This window comes from Lissotriton vulgaris, chromosome 1_2, assembly GCF_964263255.1.
Source record: "Lissotriton vulgaris chromosome 1_2, aLisVul1.2, whole genome shotgun sequence".
In the NCBI taxonomy this organism is placed as follows: Eukaryota; Metazoa; Chordata; class Amphibia; order Caudata; family Salamandridae; genus Lissotriton; species Lissotriton vulgaris.
The window spans coordinates 143313589-143331341 of NC_141686.1; the positions used below are offsets into that span (position 1 = coordinate 143313589).

Below are 17753 nucleotides of genomic sequence, written 5' to 3' on the forward strand. Positions count from 1 at the left end.
TATGGGCTTAAATATAATTCTCAGTTCTTTTGTCCCCAAACAGTGATTTCTTGTATTTTAACTTCCCTGTGTTGAGACTGTGCCAGTTTTTATTTATTATTTTTTAAGATCATTGGATATTTGCATTGAAAGTAGTTACACATGTGTATTCTGTGTGATTTCATGTTTGGTTCCAGCAGTGCATTCCCTTGATTATTCCTAGCTTGATTCCTGGCTAATTTTACAACCTTCTCAGGATATTAATTTTCCACTATTTTGTGATAGATTAGAGGCTTGTTGGTCATATAAACTGGTATGACAGCAGCTCCAGTGAAGACTTAGAAATTGACCATAGGGGGTATTATAATCTGTGGGCTTGTGGTAGGTTTTAGTTCTGATTTTACTATTCACAATCTCCAGTTCTAAATTAAAGAACAATATCTTCCTATTAGAGTAATTATCGATAAATGTTTAATATATATCTTTTGTATTGATTAATTTAAAGAAATACTTATTGGATTGGTGCTCGTCCATGTTTCAAATGATGAGAATGTTATCGATGTATCTACACAACAGTTTAATCCATGGGTAGTATAGTTGGTATCCAAGTAGATATATTTTTTTTCTCAAAGTTGTGCACATGTAAACAAGCCAGTCTAGGAGCTAAGGTACCCCCTATGAAAGTACCTTGGACCTGTAGAAACTATTTATCCTCAAACTGAACAAGGTTGTTTTTAAGGGCTAAGGTGGCTCAGTGAACTGCAAACTGTACAGGGGTCATGTAATTGCCACCTACACTGCCAATGTTTATGAGGCCTCCCAGCACATGTAAGTGCAGTCTAATTCCATCAAATCCTGAATTCCATATGCACATTAAAACACTTTGTTTGCCATAAGGTAGTCTTTGAGAGTTTTCTTTGATATCTCTAGCCATACTGCCCCCACCATCTCTCTCCTAGCATTTATAATACCAAAAGCATTATGTGAAACTATAAAAGCTACAGTGTTGAACAAATGCCCTTTTCAAGGTCACTAAGGCCTGAAGGCGTTGCACTATTCAAGTTGACACCCAAAAACTTTGTGTAGGTTGTATGTTACTATATCAACTTCGATATCGTCCTATAAAAATATTGCATCCGCTACGTTGGCCTACCACTTTATTTAAAGGTAAGCATAGAATTATTATTCTAAACTTTGCCCATGCTTATCTTCGTAGACTTTCCAAGAGCACAATGAAAAATACAGTGTTGGTCAAGTGACCCTTTCTAGGACATTAAGTGCAAAAGATGTTTGGTTATCCAAATTGACAGCCAAAAACGCATTTATTATAAGTCACTAAATCGCTGTTGACGATATCTATCTATATTAATAGCACAATCACTATATTGAGGTACCACTTCATTTTAAGGTGAGCATAGTATTTCTCTTCTTAACTCTCCAATGCTCATCATGGGAGGTGAGTATAAGTGGAGTTAAGAACAGTCATTTAATATTTACTTTACAGTGTAGAAGTAAGTCACTATAATGGTCGCAATATTAACTCTATGTGATATATTTCTTGCAATACAGTGAGCAACCAGTGTTGTATTTAGCAGACTGATTACAGCTACATTGTTTACTTTCTGTATTCATTGTCTAACCTTTGCTGGTAAAACTCAGTCTTGACCCCACAGAGCCCGGTAATTTGTTAGAAAGATACTTGTGTAGGAGGTGGCTTGCCTTTTTGTTGGTTTTCAAAAGTGTGGACAATGCTTAGTTATTATTTGGGTGTCAGATTTAGCAAGAGTGTCAGCTTCTATGTTAGATTAGTTTTCTTCCTTTCTCAGATTAATTTCAACAAGATAAAATGGAACAGTTTAATCCCATCCAGCAAAGCTGGCTTTTATAGTGCCTGAAAGGTCACTGCTCTCTCCAGTTCATTTCATTGTCTACCTTACCTGTCAGGGACCTTACCCACAAGCATAATCTATTTTCCAATAGTTAGCAAGTCTCCCCTATCCTAGGGTACACTTCCTTCTGCTGCTTTTTCACAGTGACGACTGACAGGTCGTAAATTGGATTCACTGACAACAGGAGATTGGGAAGAAGGAATTTACCAGAACACCTGCCATTGTTCTCTGTTATGGTAGTGAAAAGGGAAGGATGTGCTACAAGGTGTCCCTTTTTGAAAATCATCCAACAAACAAGTCATTATGGGAGCTGCATTGGTGGAAGGATGGTGAGCCTACATGTGTGGACTCTCTGCTGAAGTGGTCCCCTTTATAGTTTCACATCAATATATTGGAAGCGAGGACAGTCCACTTCACTCTGAAATCCTTCTTTCCATCGATCTTCCCCAAAGGCATCCTTCTCCAGCCTGCTAATATTTATTAGCTCAACAAGCAGACAAAACTAAATCCAGAGTTCGATCAAGGCAAAGACAATCCCTTGAACAAGATTCATGTTGCAGGTCTACAGACCAGACATCTCAATGAACAAACGAAAATGGGTGCAAAGTGGCACACGTTTTTCCAATTTTTTGAAGTCTAGGGACATCCACACATTGATTTGTTTGCTATCAGAACAGACACAAAATGCCAACATTTCTCATCCAGATCTCTGTCAATACACTCCATGGGTAATGCCTTTTTGATGAATCAGTCGGCACCATTTATGTATGTATTTCCTCTGATCCACCTGCCGCAAGGAGCAATGACCAACGAATGGTGAGAAGAACTGCTATGGCTCTGGGATGTTCAGCCCTTTGGTGGTATGTTCCTGCTCCACCTAAATATCCATCCACACAGGCTTCTATGCAGACCGGACCGCCACTCTAGGGTGTCAGACAAAATTCTCCACCCAGCCAGTCATCACTGAGCTTGACCTTGTGGCTTCTAAATCCTTGTAAGATGATCACCTAAACTTTTTTTAATGACTGCGTGATTACAGTATATGAGTCCAAACATACTTCCACAATATCTTCACCGCAGAAGAGATTCTGCTTCTTCTGTCTTTGGATGTGGACCATCCCAAGAACTTGTCTGATAAGAAGAGATAGTACTGTTTTAGTTGTTTACATTTGGCCTTAATTTTCTCCTGTTAAAGTTCACTATGCTGCCAAAGCTGCTTGCAGGATGTGCGCTTCTGCACCATCGTCTTTCCTGATTGTGATGAGTGGGTTTTCTGGTTAAGAACATAGTATTGTGTTTCATTGTAATACTAATAATAACAAACTAACCCTTCTTTTCTTGCCAAAGAATTCTAAGTTTTCGAACAAAATCTAACAATTCTCTTAAAATATTCTCCTGGAACATTCTTTCTCGGCAGAGCATTTCCTCATTCCTTATTTGTTAAGAAGAAAACAGTGTGGTGGGTGGCTCGATTTGTTAAGAAGAAAACAGTGGGTGTCTGGCTCGATTCTACCCTGGGCTTCCGAGTGCAGGCGCGCAAAGTGGCTGCGACATGTTATGGTTTGCTCAGACTTTTAAGGAAGGTTCTGGCCCTTCTTCCGTATGAGGCCAGACGCCTCCTTGTCCAGTCACTTATTTTATCCCGCCCGGATTACGCTAATGCGGTCTATCTGGGCGCACCGCTTGGCACTATTAAAATTCTACAGTCTGTGCGGCCCCTTTTGCTTACGGATGTCACAAGACACAGTTCGGCAAAGGCTGCTCTGCGAACTCTTCATTGGCTGCCGGTGCAGGAAAGGGTTTGGTTCAAGGCCATGTGTATGGTCCACAAGTCATTGACTGACAACGGCCCGGCTATCCTACGCCCTATGCTTATTTACCATCAGATTCCTCGAGTCCTCAGATCCAACCATCGCAATCTGTTGACAGTTCCCAAGGTTAGGCAGACACATATGGGTGGCCTATGCTTCCCATTTCATGCAGCTAAACTCTGGAATCAACTCCCAGAAAACATTCCGCTTGAACCCAACCATCTTGCCTTCAGGAAACGGTTGAAGACCTATCTGTTTCGTTGAGTGGTGATTGCCTGTCCTTGGTCTAACGCGCTGGGATGCCTCCGGGTAGCCGTGCGCTATATAAGTATGTACTCCTTCATTCATTCATTCATTCATATTCCGAAGATAAGACAAACGCTTTGTGTTCAAACAACCAGTTGTTAACTATAGAGCACCTTTCATCAATATGACTTCAACTAAACAGATTGTAGCTAAGTGGGTGCATCATGTATCAGAAAGCAACCCGACATTTGCCTGGCAGATCTACGGCTCATTCTACCAGCTGCAGTGACAGCTATTCCAATGAGAAATGTTTTCGTCCCAGACATTTGTAGGACTGCCACTTGCAGGTCACTTCATAGTTTTACTAAGTACATTGAAAGAGATTCTGGCTCTCAGGACTGACACCTGCATAATCTCTTTTAGTTATTTTTTACCTTAGTGTATTAGCTAGAATAGAACATCCACCAAAAATCACAGTTCTGTCGAACATTCTGTTCCTTGGCCTCATTTAGAAGTGGGGGAATTGCTATCTTTCTGATGGTAGAGCCAGGAGTGTCTCTACTATTGGCGACTCTCTGCCATCTACCAGGAGGACTACTGTCGCAGAGGTGGTCCTATTGAACGTCTTTTCTTCAACATAATTTCAGCAAGAGGTTTTTTCCTGGGGATTCTGGATTGCAAAGATGGAGAAAAAAGAGAAGATGGAGTGGAGAAAGGGATCAGAAGTATAGAACAGCATGGGGGGACCGAGAGGGGTGAGGGAAAGGGCAAAAAAGGCAGGAAAGGGTGTCTCTCTGGTTAAATTAGGGAGAGAGGCACTCTGGCGTGTAGTGCGGTCCCCTGATAGTAGCGCCGTTTACACCGCAGGCACCGGGACATTTGCATGGTCGACAGAATGAGTTTGTAGAAAACTTTGCAGGGGTTGCCAGATGGTGTGAGGGCGTGCCTGTGTCGGAATGAGTCCCAGAATTCTGGCAATTGGTTATGGCAGAAAGCAGTGTCCCTAAGCCAGTCATCCCTACGCGTTTTACGCTTACGGCCCCAGCAGAGAGCCACCCGCTTCTTGGCCAATAGTGCATCATGGCAGCCAGTCTCCTAATGTCTGCGGGGAGATCTCTGACATATCCTAGCAAAGCGATGAGTGGGATTGCTGCAGCCTGCATTCCAACATTTCATCTAGCCCTTCAAAAACGCAGGTCCAATATTTAGCTGCATCCAAGCATTACCAGGCCAGGTGCATGAAGGAGACCTCAGGCATTCCGCAGCGTACGCATCTTGCATCCGCACTCAATCCCGCTTTATGCAGCCATACAGGAGTCCTATATAGTTTGTGGAGGAATTTAAAATGGATTAGTGGCAATCTATAATTGGGTGACATACCTCTTGACTATGTGCAGCAGTTGGCCCTTACCCCTTCCTCAAACGAAGTTCCCAAGCTTACCTCCCATTCGCGCTGGGCGGGGGTACGCAGGCTGGAGATTCACGCTGCATGCCAGAGTAAATACGTGAAAAAAGTTTGCGGGCTAGGGATTAGTTGAAATTGCTTCCAGAACTTGGAAAGTTGGGGGCGCAGTCAGGACGAGGGATATTAAGCTTGAATCGCTGCTCGCAGTTGGAAGTAGGTCATCCTGTCAAGGAAGCCAGTGTGATCCTCTCCCAGCGCAATATCTAGATCAATGAAGACGCCTTCCTTGAAAGCATGCCCCAGTGTATGTAACTGGCGCTTGCGTGGTCATTGGCAAACCCCATCTTGGTCGTGAAAGGCAATGCTTTGTGTCTAGTAAGCGGCACCGTGGTGCGAATATGGTATCCAGACTCGTTCTGTGGCAAAGTTTCTGGTATGCCCAGACCGTGCATCCTACTGTGTCAATCCCAGGCTGCGGTCAATGCTGTGGGCGAAACAGTGCCAAGTGTAGCGGAACTGGGTCCACTCAGTCCCTTTCAGGGGCGGTGTGTGCCATGAAAAGAGTCTGGTAAATCCAATGAAACCTGAATTGGGCCTGGCCCAGCTGTGGTACAATTTCATGTCACGCGCTCCCAAGCCCCCCTGCTCGAACGGGGGGGTAAGGGCCTCCCAGTTTACACAAGGTTGCCCGCCCGCCAATGCGAGGGATATCCGGTTGGAACGTAGCCTCCTCTTGAATTTGGAGGTGAGGGGGATTGGGTTATTCACAAACACATAGAGGAATTTTGTTAGCACCACCATTTTGGCGATGTCGATCCGACCAGCCAGGGAGAGAGGGAGTGCTCTCCAACGGGGTAATCTACTCTCCAATCACTCCTTGAGCTTGCCTTAATTGCATCTCCACAGCTTCTCATGATCCCTACTAATCCAGTTGCCGAGGTACGCCACTGGGGAGGCCGTTCATTTAATAGGGAATTTGGACTGGAATATGACCGTAGCGGCAGTGAGTGGTAAAATTATAGACTTCCCCCAATTGACATTGACACCTGAAAGTACACCGAATCTGGAGATTTCACGTTTAAGGGGGTCAACATTGGTCTCCGGGTGATTGACGTAAAGAGTCATATCATCCGCGAACATTGATCCATAATTACCCTAGTCAGGACATCAAGCCCCCTCCCACCCTGGCATGTCTCTCTGGTTAAATTAGGGAGAGAGGCACTCTGGCGTGTAGTGCGGTCCCCTGATAGTAGCGCCGTTTACACCGCAGGCACCGGGACATTTGCATGGTCGACAGAATGAGTTTGTAGAAAACTTTGCAGGGGTTGTCAGATGGTGTGAGGGCGTGCCTGTGTCGGAATGAGTCCCAGAATTCTGGCAATTGGTTATGGCAGAAAGCAGTGTCCCTAAGCCAGTCATCCCTACGCGTTTTACGCTTACGGCCCCAGCAGAGAGCCACCCGCTTCTTGGCCAATAGTGCATCATGGCAGCCAGTCTCCTAATGTCTGCGGGGAGATCTCTGACATATCCTAGCAAAGCGATGAGTGGGATTGCTGCAGCCTGCATTCCAACATTTCATCTAGCCCTTCAAAAACGCAGGTCCAATATTTAGCTGCATCCAAGCATTACCAGGCCAGGTGCATGAAGGAGACCTCAGGCATTCCGCAGCGTACGCATCTTGCATCCGCACTCAATCCCGCTTTATGCAGCCATACAGGAGTCCTATATAGTCTGGGGAGGAATTTAAAATGGATTAGCCGCAATCTATAATTGGGTGACATACCTCTTGACTATGTGCAGCAGTTGGCCCTTACCCCTTCCTCAAACGAAGTTCCCAAGCTTGCCTCCCATTCGCGCTGGGCGGGGGTACGCAGGCTGGAGATTCACGCTGCATGCCAGAGTAAATACGTGAAAAAAGTTTGCGGGCTAGGGATTAGTTGAAATTGCTTCCAGAACTTGGAAAGTTGGGGGCGCAGTCAGGACGAGGGATATTAAGCTTGAATCGCTGCTCGCAGTTGGAAGTAGGTCATCCTGTCAAGGAAGCCAGTGTGATCCTCTCCCAGCGCAATATCTAGATCAATGAAGACGCCTTCCTTGAAAGCATGCCCCAGTGTATGTAACTGGCGCTTGCGTGGTCATTGGCACACCCCATCTTGGTCGTGAAAGGCAATGCTTTGTGTCTAGTAAGCGGCACCGTGGTGCGAACATGGTATCCAGACTCGTTCTGTGGCAAAGTTTCTGGTATGCCCAGACCGTGCATCCTACTGTGTCAATCCCAGGCTGCGGTCAATGCTGTGGGCGAAACAGTGCCAAGTGTAGCGGAACTGGGTCCACTCAGTCCCTTTCAGGGGCGGTGTGTGCCATGAAAAGAGTCTGGTAAATCCAATGAAACCTGAATTGGGCCTGGCCCAGCTGTGGTACAATTTCATGTCACGCGCTCCCAAGCCCCCCTGCTCGAGCGGGGGGGTAAGGGCCTCCCAGTTTACACAAGGTTGCCCGCCCGCCAATGCGAGGGATATCCGGTTGGAACGTAGCCTCCTCTTGAATTTGGAGGTGAGGGGGATTGGGTTATTCACAAACACATAGAGGAATTTTGTTAGCACCACCATTTTGGCGATGTCGATCCGACCAGCCAGGGAGAGAGGGAGTGCTCTCCAACGGGGTAATCTACTCTCCAATCACTCCTTGAGCTTGCCTTAATTGCATCTCCACAGCTTCTCATGATCCCTACTAATCCAGTTGCCGAGGTACGCCACTGGGGAGGCCGTTCATTTAATAGGGAATTTGGACTGGAATATGACCGTAGCGGCAGTGAGTGGTAAAATTATAGACTTCCCCCAATTGACATTGACACCTGAAAGTACACCGAATCTGGAGATTTCACGTTTAAGGGGGTCAACATTGGTCTCCGGGTGATTGACGTAAAGAGTCATATCATCCGCGAACATTGATCCATAATTACCCTAGGCATGACATCAAGCCCCCTCCCACCCTGGCATGATGCTGCTGCAGTCTGGCTGCCAGAGGCTCCATGGCTATGGCAAAGAGGAGGGAGGATAGTAGACACCCCTGTCTCGAACCTCGAGCCACAGCAATTTGAGGGGAGATCACAGTATTAATCCGCAGCCTGGCAGTCGGAGAAGGGTATATCAATGCAATCTTTTGGAGAAAGGCAGGGCTCACGCGGAAGTTAGGAGATTTTCTGTCATTGGCATCAGACTACTCCTACACTTCTGGAAGAGCCAAGCCTTACTCTTCTTTTGAAGAGCATTAAAAACTTGGTTGTTCTGGTGATTTTTATTGCTTGTTCGATTGCTCCTGGACCCACAGTTGTTGATTTCTTTCTCCTAGATAGGGTTCAATTGATTTAATGTGCAGAGAAAATAAAAATGTTTCAGGAACTGTAGTGTAGGGAATACTAGATTTAATATGGTGGTGAGTATCTAATTTCTCCATCCATTGTGATGAACTGGAGACGAATGTCTTGATAGTCGTAATTTGTAACTTTTCTTCTCTGTGTAACTAGAGTCTTTCCATTTGGAGGATGGAAACCCATGCAGCCTGGAAGAGGTGAAGGAGGAATATGTCAGAGTGTACTGCTGCAATGCCAGGTAATTTTCTATAAAATATCAGGTAATTTATCTCAGTCTTGAAGAATTAAGTAGGTTTAACTCCGCATAAGCGCAAGTGACCACATTGCATGGCAGGTCTCTCGTCTGAGGAGAAGTTGGCACTAATCTGGTTTTGGAAAAGACGAAGCCACACAGCATTCGTAAAGCTTGGCAAGTGAGTGAAACAATGGCAGCGTTTTGTGGAATAAATTGATGTACAAGTACCATGTAGTTCCCTACTAGACTGTCCAGAAACTTATAATTTAAGGGGTAACAATATGAGATGATGTGTTGCTGTAGTACCATTTAATTCAGTTACAATTTTAAGTAACTCATCACAGGGAGTCAGGAGTTAACACGTGAAGGAACACATTTCTAATTCCTTTGAGGAGGTGTTGTCATGGCTATTGCTCATAGTGAATGATCGGCCCATGGGTGTTCTCAAGTACTATCATGGGTGATGTTACTTCCTCCCCTTCTATTTGTTTGGTTATAGTGGTTGTTGAATCCACAAATGTAGTGGCTTCCTTTGAGTAATAATGTTGCTAATTTGATAAAAAGTTGGTTAGTTATATGTCAGTGGCTTTTACTTCTTTGTGTGTACAAGCATCTCCTGCTCTGTCATGCTTTTGTGGTTTTTTTAATTCTCTGTTGCTATGTCGATACAGGGTTTAAGTCATCATTTGTTAGGTGGTTGTTGATTATGCTTATGATGGAACATTATCGCAATTGATGACCTTTACTCATAACTTGACTGTATATAATTGTTGGATTTTGTAGGAAACCATTACACCCTCTTTAGCATGCTACTAGAAATATGCCCAACATTTGAAAGCATCTTCCAACGGGTCAAAAATGTGTATTAATCTTTTAGTTTTCATAGTGAACCCTGCATTTCCATTGTTTTGAACTTGTCTGCGCCGTCTGGGAAAAAGGAGCCGTCTGCTGGGCAGCAGCAAAGGGATTTAGCAAAGACTAGTTTTCCTTACTTAAATAGGTAATACTTTGGAAAACATAGAAGATAGTGGGCTGCTAATTGTCAGTACATACTCACCATTATTCATTCATATTTTGTTGTTACACATTTGATATAGGAGTTTGAGGGTTCCAAGTTCTAAATCTCTATTTCTGTAATACAGTTAATGCTTTAGTTTATAAAGAAATTTTACAGCTTCTTGACCACTTATCAATGCAATATTAGATGTTTGATTGTTGATCACAGTAATAATAACTTTTTTTATGCATAGCACCAGACTGCACTTCTGCCGTTTCTAAGTGATTGAGGTGAAATGTGCAGCCTTCTAATAGTTCAACATTAGTAAGAATCTGAGCCCCTCTGTATGTTATGTCTAAATAGATTTTATCTGATACTCATCTGGCTAGATTTAGAGTTGGGTAATAACAGAAAATCTTAGGCGGATTTACAGCTACTACAGTATCGATTCCTTTTTGTTGTCACTCAAATCTAAATTAAGCTTTTCATTTTTTAAGGTTGAGCGTGAGCCAGCGTGCAAGCGCGGCACTGTAAAAAGCTGTGGTAGTTCGGAGAGAAACTTTGCCCACTCCCCGTCCTTATTTTTCGTTGGCTTGTGTGTTTGTCCTTTGTAAATGTTGGCTTCTGATTCATTATGAGTCCCTTAGTGAAGGTTGGCTTCTGATTCATTATGAGTCCCTCCTGAAGGTTAGGAGGTCTTCGGTCTGCCGTTGGCAGATGGGGAGGGAGTTCCATGTCTTGGCAGCGAGGTGGGAGAATGATCTGCTGCCGGCGGTCACTCTTCGGATGCGGGGGACAGTGGTGAGGGCGCGGTCTGCAGAGCGAAGCTGGCGGGATGGGGTGCAGAGGCTGTTGAGGTACGCTGGTCCGGTGTTGTGGAGTGCCTTGTGTGCGTGGGTGAGGAGCTTGAAGGTTATCCTCTTGTTGATGGGGAGCCAGGGCTGGTCTCTCAGGTGGGGTGTGATGTGGTTGTGGCGCGGGATGTCGAGGATAAGGCGTGCGGAGGCATTCTGGATGCGTTGAAGCCGTTTCAGGAGTTTGGCCGGGGCTCCTGCTTAGAGTGTGTTGCCGTACTCCAGTCTACTGCTGACGAGGGCCTGGGTGACCGTCCTTCTAGTTGTGGATATCCACTTGAAGATCCTGCGAAGCATGCAGAGGGTGTTGAACATGGAGGAGGAGACGGCGTTGACCTGCTTTGTCATGGAGAGTGTGGAGTCGAGGATGACCCCCAGGTTTCGCGAATGGTTGCTGGGTGTAGGGGGTGCTCCTAGTGCGTCGGCTACCAGGAGTCGTCCCAGGCTGAGGGGGTGGAACCGAGGATGAGGACCTCTGTCTTGTACGAGTTCAGCTTCAGACAGCTGTTCCTCATTCAGTCTGCGACGGCCTTCATTCCTCCCTGGAGTTTGGTTTTGGCTGTGTGGAGGTCCTTGGTGAACGAGAGGATCAGCTGGGTGTCGTGGGCGAGCGGTGCCATGTATACGTTGAACAACGTTGGGCTGAGGGATGATCCTTGGGGTACGCCGCAGATCTCGGTGGCTTTGGAGCGGAAGGGGGGGAGGCGGAAGCTCTGGGTTTGCCCGCTGAGGAAGGCGGTGGTCCAGTCCAGAGCCTTCCCTTGAATTCCGGCGTTGTGGAGGCGTGCTTTTAGTGTGTGGTGGCAGACTGTGTCGAAAGCGGCTGACAGGTCCAGGAGGATGAGGGCTGCAGTTTCTCCGTTGTCGAGCAGGATCCTGATGTCATCGGTGGCGGTGATGAGGGCAGTTTCGGTGCTGTGGTTGCTACGGAATCCGGATTGGGATGGGTACAGGATGTTGTTCTCTTCGAGGAAGCTGGTCAGTTGTTTGTTGACGGTCTTTTCGATGACCTTCGCCGGTAACTGGAGCAGGGAGATGGGTCGGAAGTTCTTTAGGTCCTTGGGATCCGCCTTGGGTTTCTTGAGTAAGGCGTTGATCTCTGCGTGTTTCCAGCTCTCCGGGAGGTCGCTGTCTCGAAGGAGATGTTGATGGTTTTCTGGAGATGTGGTGCGATGGTGCTGCTGGCTTTGTTGAAGATGTGGTGTGGGCAGGGGTCTTCTGGGGATCCGGAGTGGACGGTGTTCATGATCTTGATAGTGTCGTCGTCGTTGATGTTGGTCCAGGCGAGCAGGTGGTTGGTGAGGGTGGTGGCAGTGGGGGAGGGGGTGCCGGCGGTTGCCGGGGTGATGACGGCGTTGAAGATGTTGTGGATGTCTGCGATCTTGTGGTAGAAGAAGGTGGCCAGTGAGTCGCATAGGTTTTGTGAAGGTGGGATGTCTTTTTGGAGCTGGGGATGGAGAGTTCCCTCACGATGCTGAAGAGCTCTTTGCTGTTGTGTGCATTGTTGTCTATGCGGTCTCTGAAGGTGGTCCTTTTGGCGGATCTGATGAGTTGGTGGTGTCGGCGGGTGGCGTTCCTGTGGGCTGTGTAGCTTTCCGGTGTTCTTTCACGGGTCCAGTTTTTTCCCAGTTTTCGGCAGGTTGGCCTGGAGGCCTGGAGGTCTTCGTGAACCAGCTGGCTCTCTTGCTGGTCTGGGTGTTGGGGGGTTTCTTGAGCGGGGCGATGGTGTTGGTGCAGTCGTCGATCCATTGTCTGAGGTTGCGGGCTGCGGCGTCTGGGTCGGTTGGGTCTGCGGGTATGCTCTGGGCGAGGGCGCTGGTTAGCTGGTCCTCGGTGATCTTGCCCCAGGTGCATCGGCTGGGTGCGGTGGTGGGTGGTAGGTTTCTGGAAGGTGAAGTGGATGCAGTGGTGGTCGGTCCAGTGGAGTTCGATGTGTGGTTGAAAGAGACGTGGGTGCTTGCTGAGAAGATGGGGTCAAGTGTGTGGCCAGCGGAGTGAGTGGGTGTTGTGACGAGTTGTCTGAGTCCGAGGTTGTCGATCAGGGTGAAGTTGTTGGAGTCGTTGTTGTTCTCAATGTGGAAGTTCAGGTCCCTGAAGAGGATGTAGTCCGTGGAGGCGAGGGTGTGTGTGCTGATGAAGTCGGCGAAGGAATCGCTGAACTGAGGTTGAGGTTCGGGGGATCTGTAGACGAGGGTGCCTCTGAGGGTGGTGTTGGGGTCGGTGTGGATCTTGAAGTGCAGGTGTTCGGCGGTGCTGAGGGTGTCGTCGGCGTCTGTCGAGATTTTGATGGTGTTTCTGTGGACAATGGCAATTCCTCCACCTACTATGTTAATGCGGTCTTGCGGGTGATCTTCTGGGATGGCTAAGGCAATGTCGGGCGCCGAGGTGGGGGTCAGCCAAGTCTCCGTCAGGAAGGCGACGTCTGGGGCGTTGGTGTCGAGTAGGTCGCAGAGTTCGACGGCGTGTTTGCGGGTGGATCAGGTGTTGAGCAGGATGCAGCTGAGGAAGTTGGGTTCTTCAGTGGGTGGGTTGGCGGGCCGGATGCTGGTGAAGCTGCAGCTCCGGCAGGAGAAGGGTCCTTGTGTGCGCTTAGGGGTGGCCAGGCAGCAGGTGTGTGACCGTCCGGCGTTGAGTGCATGGAGGGTGCTGGGGTCGTAGCGGTGGTGTGCGTCGTGGTGAGTGAGAGGGCCAGGGGTCCTGGCGCTGGACGCGGTCCAGGCGTGGAGGGCCACAGACGGGCTTGCCTTTGGCACGCCAGCGGCAGGCGCGCGGCCGCTTTGCGACCTCCTTATGAGGGGGAGTTGGAGGGAGGAGCAGCTGGGAGGCGGGAGCGGGGCGGCGAATGGGAGCACTGGGGGCGGGCCGCAGGAAATGCAGCGCCGGGAAGAGAGCGTGGACGGGGACGAGCGGGCAGACAGCGGGATACAGAAGGCAAAAGTGTAGTACAGAGTACAGCAATAACAACAATGCTAACTTAGCAGGTGGGGGCACAGAGCAGGGGATACACAAGGCAAAGTGAGGCACAGAGGGGCACAAGTACAGAGAGCACAAAACAATTTAAATCACGCAGGCACAAACCAGTTTGAGCGGTAGCAGCGGCTCAGGACACAGGAGGGCTGTGTGGTGGCGTGGGGAAGCAACCTACCTGGTGACAGGGTCAATGGTCGCTCTCTTCACCACCGCGCGGCCTCCATATGACGGGGACGAGCGGGCAGACAGTGACCATATGCAGGGCCATAATGAGCAACGGAGGGAGGGTGCAAGGTGTAAGTCGCACTAAAGCATGCTGTCACAAGGCACGGAGAGGTTATCGCGGCGACAAGATAAGTGGCCACAACTATTCCGGGATTGCAACAAAAGGCTGATAGAAAGGGAGGCCAAACGTAAAAATACCATTTTGCCGTGGGAGCCAAAAGCTCTTGTGTCGGAGCCAGTGCCTCAACTAGGAGCAGATTTTAGAAAGTGATAGAAAAAGAGATGGCTAATATCAGAGAGAACAAACAGAGAGGACAAACGAAAACATTTGGAAGAGGAACAAACTGTGTGAGCAGCTGCAAGCCTACAAGTGCTAGTGTGCATGCCGTGTCCAGTCCTGCGGCTCAGTCACAAGTACATAATTCTGTTGCCAGACATTCAATGCCAACAAACATCTGTCACATGATACTGTGCCCCATCAAAGAACCAGCTGCGGCAGGCAAGGGCTGTGGATGATACAAGGCAGTAACTGACAATCATATGGCTGAGATACCCGCCACCCCCTCTCAACACAATCCCCAAGAATTGGGAAACCGGAAACAGTTCTTGAACTTTTGGAAGGCGGGAGGGAGTTACCCTCCCAGCCGTATTTATTAAAATATGAAACAAAATCAAAACATTAAAATAACAGTTTCATATCATGTACAATTTCATATCCACATTACGATGTTTGGCTAACCTTAACACATATCTAATACAAAGGTTCTCCTAGCCGATACTAACATCCTTACAAAAATGCATTTCAAATTGAAATTGTACATCCTAACGTTAAGGGCCAATGGCAAGGTCGTAACCGGTGTCAGATCCCTAAACCAGAACTCCCCCCTCACTTGTGAGGGGTGGCCGCACAGAGGACTGCACCTCGTGTGCCATACCAATTTCCCTTGTCTTGACGGGGGCCCCTGTTAACTCGACGCCATGTACGTGGTCGTCCGAGGACTCGTGTGAGGTGTCTAGAAGGTAGCGTAGACCCCCCTCCCCACCCTACACAACTTACCACATCTGCCGTCGCAGATGTCCTGGCCCCGGGAAATTCCCAGGAGGGGCCCGTAGCCCCTCCTATCCAGGGAGGGGCCTTGACCGCCTTCCCTTTCCTTTAGGCGTCCCGTCCTTTAGAAGGGACCGCCTCCCCGTTGAGGGGCCAATGGCCACCTCCCCCCGGGCGCTCCCATCCGTAATGGGTGACGCCCCCCCCTAGGGATCTTCCAATGACTGCTCACCGATCATGACCTTACCGCCCGACCAAACAATAAATACGACAAGATTAATGACTAAAAGAAAGAGACATTCCTACTTAAAACAGATCAAGTCTCAACCCTCTAAAACATCTAAAACATTACTAATCACTCTGATGAAAGTCTTTAATAAAGCATACTGCACAGAGTTATCCACTTTATTGCAACCGAATCACAAACTTTATTCAGAAACAACCTGCAAGAAAACAACTACTACGTAAAAGGACTTTATACTACAACAACTTGCTGTCTTCAGGGGATGGTGGGTGGGTTCAAAATTGGCTCTTCGTTCCGTCTCGAGCTCACGTGCAGCGAGGAGGTGCAGCTTCAGAGCACAGGAACAAGAGGATGCTTCCTTGGCTTGTGGCTCCTTTTATTCTTCTCTGGGCGGGCGTAAACCCGCCTCCTCCCGCCTCCAGGGGCGTGGCGGACGGCTTCGGTGTCTAGGACAACCCACTCTTGGGCGAGAAAAAGAGCGCCCCGGCTACGACGCTTCGGGCATACCAGCCGAGACGCGCCTCCCGCCCAAAATGGCTTCCCGGGGGGATCGGGGTACTCCACCATACGTTCGGGGGGACCGATTGGTCGCCCCTTTCCATATGGCTGAGATACCCGCCACCCCCTCTCAACACAATCCCCAAGAATTGGGAAACCGGAAACAGTTCTTGAACTTTTGGAAGGCGGGAGGGAGTTACCCTCCCGGCCGTATTTATTAAAATATGAAACAAAATCAAAACATTAAAATAACAGTTTCATATCATGTACAATTTCATATCCACATTACGATGTTTGGCTAACCTTAACACATATCTAATACAAAGGTTCTCCTAGCCGATACTAACATCCTTACAAAAATGCATTTCAAATTGAAATTGTACATCCTAACGTTAAGGGCCAACGGCAAGGTCGTAACCGGTGTCAGATCCCTAAACCAGAACTCCCCCCTCACTTGTGAGGGGCGGCCGCACAGAGGACTGCACCTCGTGTGCCATACCAATTTCCCTTGTCTTGACGGGGGCCCCTGTTAACTCGACGCCATGTACGTGGTCGTCCGAGGACTCGTGTGAGGTGTCTAGAAGGTAGCGTAGACCCCCCTCCCCACCCTACACAACTTACCACATCTGCCGTCGCAGATGTCCTGGCCCCGGGAAATTCCCAGGAGGGGCCCGTAGCCCCTCCTATCCAGGGAGGGGCCTTGACCGCCTTCCCTTTCCTTTAGGCGTCCCGTCCTTTAGAAGGGACCGCCTCCCCGTTGAGGGGCCAATGGCCACCTCCCCCCGGGCGCTCCCATCCGTAATGGGTGACGCCCCCCCCATGGGATCTTCCAATGACTGCTCACCGATCATGACCTTACCGCCACAGGCCGGATAGTTGACCGGCTATCCGGACCCCCCACAAAACTCCTACCTAAAGGTCATGCTGTAAACTCCTTAACCAGGCTACGAAGTCTCCTATGAGTAAACAATTCCCCACCCGGGACAAATGGACCCCATCCTCTAGATACATATTGTCCCCCCTGATACAACCATGAGGAATCGAATGCAATGTACTGGTACGGAACAGTCTACTCAACTTGTTATTCACCTTTTTCACAGAATGATTTATAGCAGACACTGAATTAGCCTCTCGCCATACCTTTCGTGGAATCATATGGGACCATGCAATCGTGCACCCTGGAACTCTTCTCGCCAACCAACTTACTGTGGATAGTATCGCCTCGAGAAGTAGTCGTCTACCAGTGGTCACCAAATCATTGTACTATGTATCAGATGTACTATGAGTATAGATGGCGGTGACCTTGTCCGCCCTAACAAACCCTCGAGAAACTGTTGAAACTGGTCAATACAGAGCCCGCCCCTTCCGTAGAAGGTCACCCTGTACCCGTATTCCCCAGCTGTGTGAATCATGTCACCTGCTTTGAATACGTCCGCGGCACGCCTCACGTATGAGTGGCCCACGACCCACACCACTCTTTCCGCAGCCGGTGATCTCTGACCGCTGGTTCCCAGGTGTCGGGTCGACTGCACAGTCCGCCCCGCCTCGTAGGTTTGCGAAACTGTAACCAAACAAAGACAAGAAGCGTGAGTACATGATATCAGCTTCACAACATGTGCAACCGCACGTACCTTTTGTAACAATTCGAGGACCAACGCCCCAGCTGTTTTACTTTTTCCACACTCAGACCCCTGGCTGTAGCCTCTGTAGCAGCCCCTATCCGGAAGGAATGAGTCCCAAACTCGCCCGGGTTCAAGCCCGCGGCCGAAATTGCCATTGCAAACAAATGGTTGCAGTCCTACCTGGAGGAGAGATCCTTTAGGATTTGGGAAAATGGGTCCATGTCAGAGCCCTTCCCTCTTCAGTGTGGGGTGCCGCAGGGTTCCTCCCTCAGCCCCACACTGTTTAATGTCTACATGGCCCCGTTGGAGAAGGTGATAGCCCCATTTGGGGTTAAAGCTATAAGTTATGCCGATGAC

At 48.5% G+C, this 17753-nt stretch overlaps 1 protein-coding gene across 1 annotated transcript in view; it reads left to right on the forward strand.

Moving 5' to 3' along the window:
- STRA8 (stimulated by retinoic acid 8) overlaps window positions 1-17753 on the forward strand; it is a 135502-nt gene that overhangs the window by 10995 nt on the left and 106754 nt on the right. Inside the window, exon 3 of the mRNA XM_086953610.1 lies at window positions 8857-8941. Within this exon, the coding sequence (XP_086809736.1) occupies window positions 8857-8941 (85 nt within the window). The remainder of the gene's footprint in view (window positions 1-8856; window positions 8942-17753) is intronic.